The sequence below is a fragment of the Lissotriton vulgaris genome, chromosome 5 (genome assembly GCF_964263255.1).
Source record: "Lissotriton vulgaris chromosome 5, aLisVul1.2, whole genome shotgun sequence".
NCBI classification, from domain to species: Eukaryota; Metazoa; Chordata; class Amphibia; order Caudata; family Salamandridae; genus Lissotriton; species Lissotriton vulgaris.
Window position 1 is genome coordinate 561,138,809 of NC_141693.1, and position 17,469 is coordinate 561,156,277.

Consider the following 17,469-nt stretch of genomic DNA (forward strand, 5'->3'; position numbering starts at 1 on the left):
CTAGAAAAAACCCCGGAGAAAGCATTTAAGAAAAAAGGCCCTCACTCCTCCTTACAAATTAGAGGAGAATTCCTTCCAAACTGAGACGGGGCCATGCATGCAGAATCTTCGACACACAGAGGTCTGACATCCCTTGAAGGTTATCATCCTTAATGCAGAGACAGGGTCCTTCATTCTAAACCATCAGGTGAGGGGGCTGGTTCTTTCCTGGGGATTTCTTGGCTACAGATACACATACAGATCTAGGCTAGGTACATTTTGGCAAATTACTTAGGGTGTGCATTTTACACATGTTCATCTTATTAGCACTATGGTAGAAATGTATCTACTACTTACTATATTGGTACTACCAATGTATTTTGCATGCTTCTATCTCCTAATTGTCGCAGCACATATGCTTTACACAAGATTGTTGCTGGACCAATAAATACTTATTGAAACGTCCTAAACGCCTGAGCGAAAAGTATGCACTGTTTTCCCCGATCCCATAGGAATCAGGGTTGTCATGTTCAGTGGTTTCTAGAGACTACCTACACCTCTGTAAAATACAGGGGGGTGGTAGAGGCACTGTAGAGCTAGCTGGTCCAACAACTGACATATCCTGTAGTGGTGTCTGGAAATGATTGGGACACTAAGCCCTCAGTTTAGGTCATCCAAAACGCACAGGTCCTGGGGGATTCCTAGGAACTACATGATAGTATGATTTTTTGTGAATCGACATATCAATACACTACTTTCCAAGATAAAATAAAATACAGACTGTGCAATTTCCAACTACTTTCTCTGATCTGTACAATAGCATATCTAGCCCATAGCGATATAGATGCCTGTTGCTTTCTGGGTGTTACAGTGTTGTCTTGCTCCTTACTGCACATCATCGGACTTGGAGACAGAGAATCATTGACAGTTAATTGGCTCTACCCTCATACACTGACTGGATACCTCATACAGAGTACATTGTGCACATACCAAAGTCACCATTCCTACAAGAAGAAGCTCGTATGAAAACAACTATACAAATGTGCACTTACCCCCATATGTTTGCACAACAAGCAAATGCCAGCTTTTGATGTTACAGCATTTTCCTCTTATTACCATCATTTACACAATGATACATCTGCTTAATGTTTACATTAATTGCAAAACAATTTTTTTTCTGAAAATGAGGCAGATTTCCTGAAAAGGAGCTCAATAATAGCCATGAAACCCACATAGTTTAATATATTTTAATTTGGTGTGAGTTAAAAAACAGAAAAACCCCAAGGGTGTTCAAAGTGCTGGATGTAAATGGACTTAACATATCCATCAGTCGTTGAAACTTGAATTGAAACCGATTATCCCACAGAGCAAATGTGCAAACAATACACAGGAATCCAATAGAAAGACATCAGAGAATAGGGATTATTGGGACCGAAGCAACAGTTGTGGAGGTCAGAGAAAAGATGGCCATCAAGTGTGTTTTTAGATACATGTGGAGACAGTGATGAGGATGGGAGACAAGCAAAAAAGAAGATAAGGGTTGAACATGGGCAAGATGGAAGATTACAGTCTGGCAACGTTTCAGTTCAATGAAGGAGTGTCAATGGGACATGGGGGAGGCAAAGGACAGTGGAAGAGCGACAAAGGACAAAGAGAGGAAAGAGACACTAGGAAGAGATGACTGACATCACCAGCAATGAGAGGAAAGAGTCATGTCCCACTGAAGGTGAATGGTTCCTGGAATCAGAGAGCTGAGAAGAGTAGGTGGGGGCATACATGATATATAGGAAAAACACATGACGTATTATGCAGTTGTACATACAATCAGGAGCCTGACATAAATACATTGCTATAGTATATTTTTGGGCACGTGAAAGGTGACAGCTGTAGCTCTGAAGTCAGCTGGAAAAGCTTCCCTGCCATGGTTTCAGCCAAAGACGCATCCTTCTAGGTTGCCCGGAGGAAGGCCTGAGGTTGCTTAATTTTCAACAACATCACCCTGCAGAAAACAAAAATAATGTTAATTCATAATGTCAGACCAATGCTTAGAACAATAGTGGGAAGAGGGAAGGAAAAAAGTTCCAGGGAAAAAGTGTTTTTAATTAGTAAACAAAATCCCAAACATATTCTGAATTGAGAGATGTATGTCCATACAACATTTCGCTCAGTGATAATAGTATCATAGTACATTAATACATGGAAATAATTTATTACAAAATAATATAAAGTCCTTCTTATTTATCGATATACGTTGTAGACCAGGGGCCTCTAAACTTTACAGTAACGAGAGCTACTTCTCATAGGTGAAAATCGCCGTGACCTTCTTAAGGCCAAGTAACCCATGCATTGTTACTAGACTACCTCACCTAGCTTCACTGACTTTAAACAGAATGTCTATGGAGGCAGCTACTATGGTTTGCACAAAATACTGTGACTTGGGGTACTATGATAGGGCTGCCATGTGTGACCGTGAGGTCTGTGGGGATGTTTGAACATGTGTGGGAATGAATGGGATATATGTGTATGAGTGACACAGAGAGTGTTGTGTCTACTTAAGGCACAGGATATACCTCTCAGCATATGTGGCACCGTTACATGTACAACACAAACATACAACCATTTATTTTTCATATGAGAAAATTTAAGGTGCAGAAAAATGTTCGGGAAACATGTTCGTAATAAGGAACATTTTTCTGCACTTGATAGAACATTTTTCTGCACTTTAAGGTTCTCCCGTTTAAAAAAGAAATGTCTGTATTTTTCAGTTATAAATATGACTGTGTGTCTACCAGCCACTGGCAGCAAGATGCGTGCTGTGTGTAAATGCAACACATTAAAAATACACCTTTATGTTTATGTGCATTACATAAAAAGTCATCATTTTAATTTTCTCCCCAGTCAAAATGTCTTTACTAACAGCAGGCATTTTACTCCCAAGGGCCTGTAGACATGGTGTCTTATTTATAACAGGAAAATACAGTAATTAGTTTAAATTTGCGGACTTTAAAGTGAAAAACAGGCTTCATAAAGCATTAGGACTTAATTGGTTTAATTTAAATTTTTTCTTCACTTTAAATTTCTCCCATTAAAAATGTTCCTGTTATAAATAGGTGGCTGTGTCTTCCAGCCACTGGGAGCAAGATGCCTGCTGTTGGCAAATGTGACACTTTGAAAAAGGAGAAATTTAAAATGAAGAATTAACTTTATCATAAGTTAACTCTTCATTTTAAAATTCTCTCATTCAAAGTATTCAAAAACATCATCTTGTTGTGATGCTCCAATAATGAGTTGAGAACTTCTTTTATTTAAGAGTTAAATACCTCAGTGGTTCAGTTCTGAACTTCTGTGACCCACAAGACCCATAAACCTGAGTGGAGCACTGCTCATTGTCAGGCTCTGCTATCTGAAGCCTAATAATAATATAAACTGAACATAGCCTTTCCTTAACTTAAAAAAGAAAAGGCAGCACTTATTTATTGCATTTTTTTGTTAAGAAATAACTGAAGGCTGGGAGCAGCTCTGAATGTTTCTGCAAGCTACTGGTAGCTCACGATTGACTAGCTGGAGACACCAGTAGTAGACACTGCTTGTCGCAGTAGAGATATCATTCAGTTCATGCTGGTAATATAAAGATCTGTATTTTCCCACACTTGCCACCAAAAAAATGATTTGTCTTAAGGCAGTAAGTAATTCCGCCAGCTTCTGGTAGAATTCGTGAAAGACACAGAAATATTGTGGAGATTGAGCAGGATGATGATAATAAATCGGCTTCAAGTCAATTCTGGCAACCATGTAAAAAATTGTAATCTTCTTGAACACTACCCTAAAAGGAGCGCTAGAAACATTGTTGTGTTGTCCTTTTCCTCATTCCAAACCTTACACTATGGAGGAGAGTTGCCTGCCACAGAAAGGCAGTCCTTTGTCCGATAACCATTTTGGAAACAACTCAGTCCATTCTAGGTGATTTTATCAGAACCAACTTCCAAGTAGGGGTGGGCGAAAACATTTTGCTCCACGGTCAAAATGTCGCCAACCGCTGCCTGGGGGAGTTTTTTCCTAGGCGCAGCTCGCGAGATTTGGTGTCTCCTAGAATGATTTATGGTTGCTAGGAAGATACCCAGCATGATTTCTCCATCGTGGGAGTTCATGGCCGATCACAGTCAGAAATCTGCCGCTCCAGGAAAAAATCCACTCGAGTAGCAGCAAAATCAACTTGGAAATCAGCACCCCCGGGCACTTTGTGTGGTGCCATTCAAGCTGATGTGCCAGTCCAGAGCAAGCTCCCGCGCTAAAAATAAGTGCAAGCCTAAATCCGCCCATTTGCGGAATCTTGCAGAGTTTTCATGTAACTCTGCAGAATTGTAACTCTGCCGAATTCCATGGAGTGGCACTCCATGAGTTCCGCCCACCCCTACGTCTTAGAGGTCCTGTTTTCTCTTTTTTCAAAGCTGGTGGTTCAGGTTTACGGTCAGGATTATTTTATTTTGGTCGCGTATGGGACACTGACTGCAGCGTGATCAGTGTTCTCTGCTGTGTTTGAGCTGAATATTGATTGAGATCAATAAGGACCTTTAAAATGTTTAACTTTTGCTAATTCCCATGGAACTCAGTAACGCTGCAGAGCTGGTGTACTGAGGTCATTATTCATGGAGAAAGCAGCGTTGCTGCTTACTGCCAACCAATAAAGGGATGGATGGAATTCTTGAATTAATCTCAGCCAGTGGCGAACGCTTTGATTTAGCACAAGGATTTCGTCGAGGGCCCTCTCAGTCATCTTAGACACAGATCATTTGGAGGCACATTTGAGGGGCATGGTCAGGAAACTCCCAGGATGGATAGAAAAACATCCCTGTATGTCTGTATGTGGATGATACTTAAATATGTCAATTGGTGCAGATTTTTCCTTCGCTTCACATGTGGGAAATAAGCCTGCACAGCACATGAATACCATTTACAATAGTAAATCTATGTTTTTTTACTGGGATTTGGGATGCCACAGATGCTATTTGCACACAGGCTGAAGAAATCAGGCGTTTGTTAGACCTATCACAAATCACTTTAATTGCTATAAGCAATTGGGCCTTGGATATTTGAAGAACAAAATTGAAGACTTCTCTTCTTGCGGCGGTCCTGAATTGTGAATAATTCAGGATTGAATGACATGGGAAGCAAATCATAAGGGTCTATCGTTATGCTGCATTAAAAAGGTCTTCTCTGAGTTGGGTTGTCCCAGGTTGTTGACTGCTCCATGATCTGTTCATAACTTTATAGAAATCTGAGTAAAAGTTTTTTAGAGAGATGCTGTCTAATGAAAGAATCCACTCCGCTGGGGAGATGTTCAGATAGGTCATTTGTTTTTGTTAAATATACCTTGGGATTAGAGCCTTATTTAGACTTGGTGCACAATATGTACGGATGAAACCTATTTTCTGGTAATAGTTGGGTACAGCTGCTTTCAGACGGGTATGGTGAGGTGTTGATTGAAATTCATCTGAAATTTTTACATAACCACAGACAAAAACACCCACACATTCTCTCTGGTTTGAAAGTATTTAAAGATCTTGGTTACCTACCAAAATATTGGTTTCTCTCACTTAGTGCCTTGTGGCAATCCGTGTTCCTCTCCCTTTCCTCTCTGCCCCCTTAACCCACCTCGCCCTTCTCGTTGTGTACTGTATCTTAACATGATTATTGTTGAAAAATCAGAACCCCCCCCCAATATTACTGACCAAGCTACGTCCTTGTGGACCAGATATTGAATTGGTAGTGTCAACCACATTTTATCCTTGCCACAAGGTTGAGGTTTTGCTGTAAATAAAAATGTACGTCTCTGGATATTACTTCTGTTCAAACTATGATACACTTTCTGTTTTTGCCAGGTTTTTGGTTTAACTAGTTTATCCTTTAAAAGTTTACGAGTTGTAGAGTGGCTTGCCATTCTTTCAGCTGTTATTATCTTAATTGTCTTGACTCATAGGTGCCCATTAGGATCACGGGCAGATCGCCACTGCCCGTTATGGCGGGCGGTCCCGTTTCCTGATAGGGTGGCGGACGGACAAAGTCCGCCCGCCATCCTAATGAACCCCATAGTTGAGTGTTTTTTAGTTTCAGATAACTGAGAACGGCTATTCAATTTTAGCTTTTAAAATATATATATGTTTCTGATCTTATTGGAAAGGTTTTATCATGGAGATGCTTGTATGTGCATTGGATGTGGTTTATATGTTGGTTCAAGTTCAAATAAACTAATATGGATAGAGTGATTGACTCGTTTGGTCATTGGAGTTATCCCATAACATTGAAGTGTTAGGGTTCAGGGCACATGGTCACTGTGAACATTGTGTCTTCTTCTCATGGCCATATAAAGAGTTTACACGGTGGCATTGTTGTATTTATCACTGCCGATTGGTCTCTACAAATGTGTTTTTGTAGTTATAATGACTCCTAAGGGTCTGAATAATCGCCTGCAGGCTTTATATGAACATGCTGGAAACCATTTTTTGTTGATAAATATTGCAAAAAGCAAAGTGATGTGCATGTCGGGTAGGAAGAAACCTAAATATCCGAACTTTCCTTGGGTAGTAGGGGGTCAAAAATTGGAAACAGTGAAATCTTATTCCTTCCTTGGTAAAATTGTTATGAGTAATCTAAGTGAAAAAGCTCATATAGCCAACAATTCCCGGAAAGCTATTGTTCAGGGAAAGAGTTTGGTATCCTTGTATAAGGCTACAGGTAATTTTCGATATTATTAGATGTATTTCGAGCAAAAGTTCCTGCCTCCCTACTCTATGGAATAGAGTTAATTGATATAAAAAATTGGAGCTTTTTAAATTCCTCGGAAGGAAAAATTTTGCGTAGCCTAGTATCTGTCAATACAGCTAGTTCTACTGCTGTCTTTAGACAGGAATTCGGCTTACGTAGTAGCTGGGTCCAAGGTCTAGCGGGAATCGTGCGCTGGGTTGTCAGTCTTGCAAGGAGCGAACCTAGTACCTTAAGACATCTTATAAAAAATGAGTTGTTGGGAAATTTTAATGACTATTCATTAATCGTAAAAAAATTTAGATATGCTGTGGGTCAATTACAACTGGATAAAGATGTATTATTCTCTTTGTCACCTTATCAGTTAAAAACTCTTTTGAAGTCCTCCTCGTGGGAACTAGGGTTTAGACTGGATAGAGATCTCCGGATTTTGAAAAAGGGCATTACCCCAGTTATCGATTCCTGTCTGTTGAGGAAAGCTCAACCATACTTTCAATGGAACATTCCTCATGGCGTTAGACGCCTACTGTTTTTAGTAAGACAGGATTTACTTATCCAGATGGCATGGCTCTTCAGCGGTCTGTGATCTTTGTCATACGTATGATCAAGATTTGTCTCATGTCATTTTTGTTTGTCCAGCCCTGATGTCTTATAGGCGAAGATGGCTTAGATCCATCTGCCTTCAATTGAACATTTTGCCTGCTTCTTCTTTTAGTGCAGCTATGATCAATCCTCCTAATGAAATGTTTTGTTTCAAACTGTACAAATTTTTCAAATGTTTCCTGGATTTGTATTAATTTGGTAAATTCAGAGGTCTTAATTGTTGTGTATTCTTATTCTATGTACCTGTCGATATTTTATTTTAAAGATTTTATTGTATGTATTCTATGTCTTTTATGTGGATCTCGTAAGAGTTCCGATATCATAATAAACTTGAAACTTGAAACTAGTTATAATGATTGTGAACTACAGAGCTCTCTGACTATTGGTTGGAAACTATTTATTCCTCCTGAGCTTTGTCATTTTACTTCACAGTGTGGAGGATAAATATAGTGCCAGAGGCACTCCCATGTATTGGGACCACGTGATGACCTTTGACTACCACTGTTTTATTTGACTTTAGGTGATTTCTTGAATGTACAACATTTGCCTTCAAGATTTCTTTTCTGTCTCCTTGTAGCTGCAGAGTGAGAGTGTTTTCACAGAGTAGAACAGCCTTGCCAGGAACAGAACAGGTGGGATGTTCATTTGAAAGCATGAGAGAGAGGTGTGGAATGTATTTCTCGGTATCGGAGTGAAGTGTTATAGGTAGTGGTGCTTAAATGTGCATTTTGTTGTACATTGGGAGATGAAGTGTGTAGTGCTATAGGCAGTGGTGCACTAATGTGAATTGTGTTGTACATTGGGAAGTATTATGAAGTTCTTACTATTGGCTGTGACATGCCCTCATGCCATCTTGAGTTCTGACTCTGTCTAGCTTGAACTGTGCACACACAGGCAGGCCCCCAGTTAACTCAAGTTGTTTAGGCTATTCACGTTCAAGTTTATTTTCTTTACTTTTGGAGACTTTCATAAGTTTCACCGAGATGATGTGTGGGAGGCATGCTAGGTACCTTTCAGAGCAGACATTGTTGTTGCCAGAGGAATGTGTGGAATGTACAGCTCTGTCTCAGAGTCAAAATACAGGGGCCTGGTCAGCTTCTGTCTTGAACTTGACACAGAGCGGTACAGTCAGCTTGGTTTTTGGTAACTGATGAAAGGGTCAAGGTTTCTAGAAATGTATCCTCAGGTTGAGTACAAGATATTAAAGGTGGGAAATCTTGCCACCCAGACAGGAGCTTGCTGTGTAGCTTGCTGCAGGGTCCCGATCGAAGCTTCTGCCTGGCTTTCAAGGGCTCCTCTAGTTGGCAAGAATGCAGGGAAAAGGCGATTGGTAAGATGTTTTTCTTTTGATTATTGACATTGTGATGTGTGAGTCTGCCTTTGTACACATTCATGTCTCTAGTGGTTATAATCATCTGATGTGTTATTTTTGGATATTAGCATTGTGATGTGGGAGTGTGTCTGTGTGCACATTCAAGTCTCCAGTGGATATAATCATCTGATGAATTTAGTGAATATATCTTGCTGATTCCTTGTAGTTGACATCCAGTATTATTATGTGCTTGAATTTTATTCCATGTATTTTATTCCATGCATTTAACAGTTGCATTCGCTTACTCATACGTGTGCTATTATGGCTTGTATATAACCGGCATTGAAGGAAGCTAACCTGCTGAAACGCAGCTGCCATTATGTTACTTGAATTGAAAATCCTTGCATTGGGACTAGCACTCTGAATAAATCAATTTTCATCTCCACCTGGCGGTGTCGAACCCTTTCTTAAGAGTGAGTGGGGCTTGGTCTTCATGTTTGGCCAGTATTGCAGGCACTGGCAACCAGCATGCCCTCTCGGTCTGGCAGCAACGCGGGAGCCAGCAGCTTTGGACTTTGTATGGAAAATGCAAATGCGTTCCCCACGCAGTTCTACCACCCCAGGATAACACACTACTGCATGGGGAAAGAGGAGCAGTATTAACGGCGAGGGAGACATGAGTGGTTTCAGCAATTGCATCGGTATTCACCAAGACAGGAAGCCGCGGCAGAGTGAGGTCCAAGTGCCACAGTGTTGGGACACCACTTGGTATTATGGATTCCCAAATTACTTAACGGGTATCGACAAAGGACTCAACATACCAGCATGCACCAGTTAGGATCGTCAGCGCAAGGTGATGCACAGCTGAGAGGCAGAGGAGGGGCCTAGACAAGGCTTCACTGGAATTGGCCAATGCAACATTCAAATGACATCAAGGTGTAAGGATCTGCCTCTGCAACTGGCACTAAAGAAAGCTAACCTACTGAAATGCATCTGCCCTTATGTTACTTGAATTGAAGAACCTTGAGCTGGGACAAGCACTCTGAATAAATCCATTTTCATCTCAACCTGGCAGTGTCAGACCCTTTCTTAACAGTGAGTGGGGCTTGGTCTTCATGTTTGGCCAGTATTGCAGGCACTGGAAACTGGCACGCCCTCTAGGTCTGGCAGCAACGTGGGAGCCGGCAGCTTTGTACTTCGTATGGAAAATGCAAACACGTTGCCCCCCCCCCCCCCCCCCCCCCACGCAGTTGTATCACCACAGGGTAACACACCACTGCATAGAGAGAGACAAGCAGTATTAACTGCGAGAGACATGAGTGGTTTCAGCAATTGCATCGGTACTCACCAAGACAGGAAGCTGTGGTGGAGTGAAGTCCAAGAGCCACAGTGTTGGGACACCACTTGGTGTTCGGTTCCCAATTACTTAATGGGTATCCACAAAGGACGCCACATACCAGCATGCAGCAGTCTGGATTGTCAGCACAAGGTGATGCACAGCTGAGAGACAGAGATGGGGCCGTGACAAGGCTCCACTTGCATTGGCCAATGCAAAATTCAAATGAAACCCAGGTGTAAGGATCTGCCTCTGTATCCGGCACTGAAGAAAGCTAACCTGCTAAAACGCATCTGCCAGTATGTTACTTGAATTAAAGAACCTTGAGCTGGGACAAGCACTCTGAATAAATCCATTTTAATCTCATCCTGGCGGTGTCAGACCCTTTCTTAACAGTGAGTGGGGCTTGGTCTTCATATATATATGTATGTGTGATTTTTGATCTGGAATTGTGGTTCCTGAGCCGATTGCAGTTGTGCTATGGACATTTGGGGTTTGCTTCCCCGCAAACACGATCGCTTCTGCAGCAGCCTCTTTAACTGAGGAGTTTCCGGCGGGGTTGCGAACCCCAAATATCCACAGCACAACTGTAATCGGCTCAGGAACCACAATTCAAGGTCAGAAACCACAGCACCGGCACTCTGAATGATGAAAAACCTGTTTTATTCACACACAGCAGTAACAATGTCCCAACGCGTTTCAGAGTTACAAACACTCCTTGATCATGGGTCATTTGACATCTGTGAAAGCCTTTTTGTTAGAGTGTTGCACAAATAAAACCCCATGCTTTAGTCTGAAAACTGGCTTTTGATGTACTGCATTTTATGACAGTGAAGTCCCTTTCCTGGTGTTTTTATTGCTTCACTGTGGGCGTGCCTCCACGTGGGGGTGCAGTATTTTCTATTATTTGAGAGGGCAAAGAAATACAGTGAAAGATCAGCAAAGAGGAGGCATTCTCCTTCCACTGACTCCTCTGATGGGGAAGACAGGAGAGCTGGTGAAAGAAGATCCATACACTCAGGGGCTTATTCTCAAGGACTTACAGCACTTTATCGCAGCCAAAGTGGCGATAAATTTATCGCCCTATTCACAAGCTGGTGATAACAGCCAATATCACTAGTTTACCTGCGATATCAGCCGCAATAAATATCGCCACAGATGCCCCCGACAACTAATGCTAATGCGATGCAGAGTAGGCATTCCAGTGCAAAACCCGCAAAAACTCCGCAACATTCTAAATGACCAGCCAGATCGGCCATAAGATCACAAAACAGGCGATAAGGCACGCTAGCAGCGCTAGCAGCAGAAATGTAACACCTGCTCTTACCTGGTTAAAGTTGGATGACAACCTGCACCATGAAAGGGAGCCCAGCCCAGAGCTACACCAGAAGAACAACAGATGTCATGGAGCTACTGATCATGCAGCTCGGAGCCCCAAGAGGCCCACAACACCCACCGCCACCACACCCAGGCCAGCCATCCCCCAGGACCCCCCCGGACAACCACAGAGGCAGCGCAGACCAAAACAGCAGACCTTCAGGAAATGCACCAGCCTCACAGACTTAACACCAGAGGTTGGTTTTGCCCACTACACTCTCAAAAGGAAAACCATCCTCCGCATCCTGTACATCATTGCCTACAGGCTGATGGTAACAACCAAGCAGACAACCAACATCCCACCTCAGGCAAAGCTGCTGGTCATGCTGCACTTGTTGGTCTCTGGTACCATCCAACCAAAAACCGACAGAGTCAGAGGAGTCTCACAGCCAGCCCTATCAAAGTTCAGCAAAACTGTTCTTGATGCCATCATCAGCCTGGTACCCCAGCACCTCCACTTACCCCACACTGCGCAGGAACAGCTGAAGACCAAGCAAGGCTTCAACGCCATAGCTGGCTTCCCGCATGTGTTGGGGGCAACTGACTGCACACATGTCCTACTTGTGCCCCCCTGCCAACACTGCACACAATCACTGCAACAGAAACCACATGCATTCCATCAATGTGCAGACAATAGTGGACCACCGGGGACTCTTCACCAATGTTGTCGCCAACTACCCAGGCATTATGCATTATTCCTACATCTTCACACAGTCCATCATCAACCAGCACTTCCAGGATGGCACCTATGGGAATGCACTGCTCGTTGCTAAGTACCAAATGAACACACCACCACACCTCAACTCCACAATCATGCAACTCTCAACTCTGGGGATGCATACAACATGCTAAACAACATGCCCACCAACCAGACATGACTGCACAACTTACTGTGGTAACCTGGGCTGGCCATGTACATAGGCCATCAACGGCATGGCACCACAGCCACACAATAGCAGATTGTGGGGAGAGGTGGGAACCAGGCATGTGCAAAGGAGGAGAGTGACCCAAGAATGAAAATGTACACAATGCCAAGTGTGGCGTGGATCTGCTGGACAGACTGTAGTATGCAGACCACAGTCATGTCCATGTCGACATATACTGTGGGTGTTTGGAGTGCAGTGGACAGTGGGCGCAACCATGTTACCTCAGCCAGTGGGGAAGATCGCGGAAAAGTAGCTTATAACGTCCCCCCCTGTAAGCGGGAGTGGAGTGGGTTAGCCCGGCATACCCCAGGCTAGCGTAGGGGTGTGAATAAAAAGCACGTAGCTCTAAGCGTGGTTCTCTTCTGGAAAGGCTAACGTATCTGCCAGGGCGACGCCTCTCACCCCGCCACAAGGCCGATGCAGTGTGAGGTGTTGCCTGCGATCCTGTGTGCCTGCTGCACCCCGGGCTGCTGGTCGCCAGACTCGTCTTGCCCACCACTGCGCACCCAGCCTCACTGCTCACCCGCTGACACCGGCGTGTGTCAAAGAGGGTCCACCACGTGCCGGTGCAAGCTCCGAACCCAAGGCCTGCTCCGACCATCACGGCCTCCGCGACACAGGCCTGCAGTACTACTTCCTCGTTGACGTACTCCACCGCTGCCTCCGGCCTACATTGCGGTCTAATAGGTCACACATTTGAAACTGAGTCTTGATATCATTATGGCCAAGTTCATATGTCAATGGCCGCATTTATATCACTATACTCCCTTCTATGTGGTACCACCAACTCTGTGCATAGCATTCCAACCACACCGGTCTGTGGTCCCTTGCTGACCGCTATCTCCAGCCTACACTGCGGCCAAGTAGGTCACATTTTTGGAACTGAGTCTTGATTTTTCAGTAGTAGAGTACATTTCATTGTACGCAAGGAGTAGAGTCCGGAGGGAAAAAGGATCATCATTATGGAGGTGATCGAACACTACCAACAACTGTTCTGGTGCCACTAACTCTGTGTTTCACAAGGCAACTACACATGGCTGTGGGCCCTACTGAGGGCTGCCTCCAGCATACACTGCGGCCAAGTAGGTCACACATTTGGAACTGTGTCTTGATTTAGTTGTGGCAGAGTTCATATCATTGTGCAGGCCTCATCGCAGACTGCATATCCCTTCAGCCCTGGTGCCACTGACTCTGTGCCCTGAAATTCATGGACTCTCTCTGGTTGAACTTTGGTGGTGTCTGAGTGTATAGCCTGGGGGTTGTCTTCATCATCATGTAGCTGATACTGAATTGGTGGTAAAAAGGAGTCTGTAGCATTCCACTCCTCTATTTGCCAGTTTTGGCCTGCTTCTGCCCTCTGCATCATTCCCTGGAAGGACACCTTCCACTGTCCCCCGAAACACTCCACAACATTCACCTTCAACATCAACGAGGAACCACTTAGCTCACGTGGCTCTACCTCAGTGCACCACAAGTCACTGTCCTGTGGCAGTGTGCCTGTGCCGGCCGCAGTGCATCCAGGGCCACTAACTCTGTGCAGCTCAAGTAATGGACCCTGTCTGATTGAATATTGGATGGCACCATGTGTCTGTGGCCCGGTGCTGTCCGCTGCCTCCGGCCTCAAATGCGGTCCACCAGGGCTCACACATCAAATCGAGTCTTGACCTGCCCGGACGTCGCTTCACCGCAGGATGCACATGCCACCACCGCCAGGACCACCTCCAACCAACAACTGCCAGTGTTGAAAGAGTCTTACTGCCAGTCTGTCAGACTTGCTCACACCTGTCGTGGATGCCATCATCAGCTTGATACCCTACTCAGCTCTTCAGGTGCCACTAACTCAGTGCACCACAACTCATGGACCCTTTCTCCTTGAGTTTTGTGCTGTGGACAGCTCATGCAGCAATGTCACCTCAGGCAGTGGGGAAGACCTGGGACGATGATGAGGAAGTTGATGCAGGTGTAACACACCCCACTGCAGCTGCAGCAGGAATATCCTGAAGGGATCCAATTCTAGACAATTTATTCACATGAGCATGCTCAGCTCTGGTGCCCCAAACTCAGTGCACTGCAACTCTCGGACACTTCTGAATGCATATTGGGTGTCCTCTATACTTGCTCCGGCTACCAGCATGATGCTTCACAGTTGTTTCTGTAATGGTGGTGTTTTCTGTTTCCGCTTTAATAGTGTTCACTGTTCAAGTTGTTACCAGCACCAACCACTCCATGAGGGCTGGCTTACACTCACCCCACACACATCCAGCACAGGCGTCACTGTACATGTGACCCTGGCAATAAAGGTGCCTGGCACACGTGCCTGTAGCCAGTTCCACAAACTATCTGATGGTGTCCGTGTGTTCATAATGTATGCATTGGGGCCCCGGGCCCTACAACATTACATTGTGCTGTGTACAGAGGACGCAACCATGTCACCAAAGGCAGCAGGTAAAACCATGGGCATGTAGCTTTGTCGTCCCCGACTCAATACGTAAGAGAAGTAGACTGGGCTGGCGTACGCAAGTCCATCATGGGGGTGTGAATGATTATCTCGGGGCTCTGGGTGTGGTTCAGTACTGGAAATGTGCAAATGCATGTGTCTCTGTCACAGTGTGGGTCTCCGTTGGGGAGTGTAAGTGGTCCCTGATGGTATTAAGACACCCACGTATGTGATCTAGTTAAGCTTCCATGAGGTAGAACCCCACCGCACCTGTTCGGACACCTCCTTCTGGCAGACTAACACCTGGCCTTGGAATGCGATGTGTGCTTCGGTGAGGTGCTGGGAGGATTCTGTGGTTGTGGGTGCATCCTGCTTTGTGGTCTGTGCAGGGGGTGGGGTCTACTCGATGCAGCTGGGCTGCCCTGCTCCTGGAGGTGGGTTGTCTAAGATGTCCATGAGTTATGTTATGTTAGGTTATGTTAAGGATTTCTTGTATAGCGCACGTACACCAGGTTGGTTTCTTGGCGCTTCTCTGAGTCAAGGTGTCAAGATGTTACTGGTATGCCTGTTTGAATAGCCACGTTTTTAGTAGTTTATGGAAATGCATGAGATTTGGGCAAGACCTTATCTCCAGTGGCAGAGAGTTACACAATTTGGGGCCTAAGACAGCGAACCTAACCCCTCCAGTGCGTTTGAGCCTGAAAGGAGGAGTATTCAATAGGTGCATGTGGGCGGAGCGCAGGTTGCGGGTGGGAACGTATCTGTTGATCTTGCTGTTGATGAATTTTGGGCTCTTGCTGTTTAAGGATTTGAAGATCATGCAGCCTACCTTAAACGCGCATCTCTGGGCCACTGGGAGCCATTGTAGTTTCTTGAGGAGGGGGGTAATATGTTGACGCTTGTTTTCTTGATAGATCAGTCTAGCTGCCTGGTTTTGAACCATTTGGAGGCAGTGGGTAAGATAGGCCGGGATGCGAAGGTAGATGGAGTTGGAGTAATCAATGTGAGATAATACCATAGCAATCACTGCCTGTGTTTTTGGTGTCTGGGTGAGGAATCTACTGATTTTCCTTATTTTCCTAAGTTGAAAACAGCAAGTAGAGATTACAGAACCGATTTGGGTTTTCAGGGTGAGTTCTTTATTAATTATAATTCCTACGGTCTTGGCAGACGCAGAGGGGGTGGGTGGCTGACCAAGTTCTTTGGGCCAGAAGATAGATTTCCACGTGTTCTGTGCACCTCCTGTGAGGATCACTTTCGTTTTATCTGGATTTTATTTGAGGTGGTTGCTGTTCATCCAGTCGCGGATGAACAGCATGGTTTCCTGGAAATTACGGATGGTCTCAGAGGAGTTGTTGATAGGTAGTATTAATTGGAAGTCATCTGCATAGTTAAAGGTTTGGACTTTCCTCTTTTGTAATGCATGAACTAGGGGGAGGAGGTATAGATTGAACAGATGTGGGGAGAGAGACGAGCCCTGGGGGACGCCACACGTGTTCTTGATCTTAGGGGTTGTAAAGTTTCCCAGGCGCACAGCTTAATAGTGGTTGATGAGAAGGATTTAATCCATTCCAGGGCCGGGCCTTGGATTCCTGCGTCTCTGACACGGTCGATCAAGATGTTATAGTCGACCGTGTCAAACGTGGCAGAGATATCCAACAGTACCAGTGCCTGGGGGGTGCCTCCATCTGCCTCCCGTCTCAGGGAGTCCAGGACTTCCAGTACCACAGATTCGGTAGAATGGGCTGGGCGGAAGCCTGCTTGGTGAGGGTCCAAGTAGTCAGATTGTTCGAGAAATGTGGAGAGGCTTTTTGCTACGTGGGCTTCAAGTATTTTGGCTAGATAGGGGAGCAGTGAGATGGGGCAGTAGTTGGAAAGAGTTCCTGGATCTGATCCTGGTTTCTTCAGGAGGGGGGTGACCAACGCTTCTTTGAAGGCCTCCGGAACGTAGCCCTGGTTAATAATTTGTTAAGGAGGGTCATGGCTGGTTCTGGGCAGGCCATAAAAACTTCTTTTAGGATCCACGGGGGGCAACAGTCTCTGGGTGAGCCGGATTTTACTTTGTTTAGGAGTTCTGAAAGGGACTCAAGGTTTATCATTGGGAATTGCTCTAGTTTTTGTTCATTTCTAGGGTTGTTGTGGTGGCTGGGCTTTGTGCACATAGGAATGCTGGCTTTTATAGTACTAATTTTCTCAATAAAAAATTTGTTCAGGGAGTCACATAGGGATTGTGAAGGTATGATTTTTGATGTGACTCGATCGGGGTTGGATAAGTTGTTGATTATAGAGAAAATATCTTTAGATTGGTTTTTGGAAGTGATGATTTTGTTTGAGAAGTATTCTGCCTTAGTGGTCAGGATCAGCCGTTTATAAGTTCTAAGGGTGGTCAGGTAACTGGTTTTGTCGTCAGGTGTGTATTTACTTCTCCATTTCCTTTCTGCTTGGCGTACTATCAATTTTGCTTTTTTTAATTCATCGGAAAACCATTTCTGGGCTTTGTGGCGCCGTGCTCGTTGTATTTTCCTTAGCGGGGCATATTTATCACTGGCTGCTAAGAGCCAGTCTGACAAGGTTTTCTCATTTTTGTCTATGGAGGATTGGTCACTGGGGCTTGACTTGGCCAGGGATTCAATGAATTGATCTTTATCAATGGTGTTCCAGCTCCTGACATATTTAGATTCAGGAAGAGGAATTTTATGTTTCGTGAGGTTGTATATGTGGAATTTTATAAGGTAATGGT

At 44.5% G+C, this 17,469-nt stretch overlaps 1 protein-coding gene across 1 annotated transcript in view; it reads right to left on the reverse strand.

Annotated features, from left to right (window-relative positions):
- Positions 1 to 1,212: 1,212 nt before the first annotated feature.
- SNCG (synuclein gamma) overlaps positions 1,213 to 17,469 on the reverse strand; it is a 203,124-nt gene continuing 186,867 nt past the window's right edge. The window contains exon 5 of the mRNA XM_086922021.1: positions 1,213 to 1,978. Coding sequence (XP_086778147.1) covers positions 1,958 to 1,978 — 21 coding nt within the window. The 3' untranslated portion in view covers positions 1,213 to 1,957. The remainder of the gene's footprint in view (positions 1,979 to 17,469) is intronic.